Source organism: Nanorana parkeri, unplaced genomic scaffold, assembly GCF_000935625.1.
Source record: "Nanorana parkeri isolate BGI_ZX_2015 unplaced genomic scaffold, ASM93562v1 scaffold70, whole genome shotgun sequence".
Classification (NCBI taxonomy): Eukaryota; Metazoa; Chordata; class Amphibia; order Anura; family Dicroglossidae; genus Nanorana; species Nanorana parkeri.
In genome coordinates, this window is record NW_017306338.1 from 1,218,338 (window position 1) to 1,220,092 (window position 1,755).

General features: G+C 39.4%; 1 protein-coding gene across 2 annotated transcripts in view; it reads left to right on the forward strand.

Moving 5' to 3' along the window:
* Positions 1–1,755, forward strand: part of ADPRHL2 (ADP-ribosylhydrolase like 2) — a 21,316-nt gene that overhangs the window by 11,597 nt on the left and 7,964 nt on the right. For both annotated transcript variants that reach the window (XM_018576561.1, XM_018576562.1), the window contains 2 exons: positions 21–114; positions 1,267–1,474. In XM_018576561.1, coding sequence (XP_018432063.1) covers positions 21–114; positions 1,267–1,474 — 302 coding nt within the window. The remainder of the gene's footprint in view (positions 1–20; positions 115–1,266; positions 1,475–1,755) is intronic.

Here is a 1,755-nt window from a genome sequence, read left to right on the forward strand (position 1 = left end):
TTTTGTGTTCATATTGGAAGCTCTGACATACACAGATGACACAGCGATGACCAGATCAATGGTGCAGTCTTTTCTGGAAAACAAAGAATTCAGTGTAAAGGATCTTGCTGACAGGTATAGTAAAGATTATTTATGTTATTCACCTGAAAGCTTTTAATGCAAAAACCATTTATAGGTTAGGTTTATCAAATAGTGTGAATCTTATGACATCACTTTCTAAACAGAGGGGGGGGGGGGCGGTTCGTTAAGGAAAAAATGCTGAACAGATGAGAAATCATAGAGCGGTATTGAACCTTACTTTGTTCCACAGAAATGTAGTAATCAATTTTATTTGGTTGTAACTCATAAAAGTGAACCTGTCACTATGCAAAATATGACCAGATGTCCTCTTCCTCCCTGCACCTTCCACAATGCCCAGTGTATCCCTTACTAGTATGTAATCTGTGCAAAATACCAGGTGCTGTAGGCTTTGGCCAAGGCCACATTACTCTGAAAGCCTCATCTCGTTTCATCTTGGAAGCAAAGTAGAGTTGGGCCTGTTTTAGTAAGTGGATGGGAGAGCACCAGGGAATACCAAGGGCCTGGACATATGCCTTGCAATTTCCATAGAGTATGGTGAGGTTGCCCTAAACACTTGGCTCTAAATTGATATTGGCATAAAAAAAACCCACCCATTCCATTTGTAATCTTTAAAGTGACATTAAACCCTCAGATTTTTTAACATAAACCAATACTGTAATGTGCGCCTTACTGTAATCCATGGTAGTTTCCCTTCTCTTTGCTGCTCTTCCTTTTTAAATCCTCATGTCTTCTCATGCTTAAAGGGAACTTCCCTTTGCAGCTGAGTGCCTCTTCCTGTAGTGCTGGCTCAGGTTGTGAACCTGAACACAGACACCATGTATCCATTTCAGAGACAAGGCAGTCTGCTGCAAAACAGAAGTTCTGCCCAGCATGAGAATACATGAGGATTTAAAAGGAAGAGCAGCAAAGAGAAGGGAAACAACCATGGATTACAGTAATGCACACATTACAGTATTGGTTTATGTTAAAAAATCTGAGGGTTTAATGTCACTTTAACAATTTGTTTGCATCCAATCATGTTAAGGGGAAGTTTAAAAGGAATTGGACACCCCTTCTACATGTTTATAGAGTTTTTTCTCTCTACTAAGACACACATTAAATGACAGTGTGGCTGGAAAGTCCGTAAGATTTCTACCATCTGTTTTATAACGATTGACCGCACTTTTTTTTTTCTTTAATGTACAGGTTTACCAAGGAGTACTTCAATGATCCAGACCGTGGATATGGTGCAGGGGTCATTCACGTGTTTGAGAAGCTTCGCAGTGGAGAATACAACAATGTCTTGACTCCAGCCAAGGAGCAGTTTAATGGGAAGGGTTCCTTTGGAAATGGAGCAGCAATGAGAGCCGTGGCCATACCACTGGCATTTCCCAATGTTGCTGACATTATAGAGGTTGTCACTTTTATTAGAATATGTAAACAAAAAAATGTCATAACTTTTTGCCAAGTATTTATCTGCTGCGTACTATCCATCAATGGAAGCTCTGACATACACAGATGACACAGCGAGGACCAGATCAATGGTGCAGTCTTTTCTGGAAAACAAAGAATTCAGTGTAAAGGATCTTGCTGACAGGTATAGTAAAGATTATTTATGTTATTCACCTGAAAGCTTTTAATGCAAAAACCATTTATAGGTTAGGTTTATCAAATAGTGTGAATCTTATGACATCA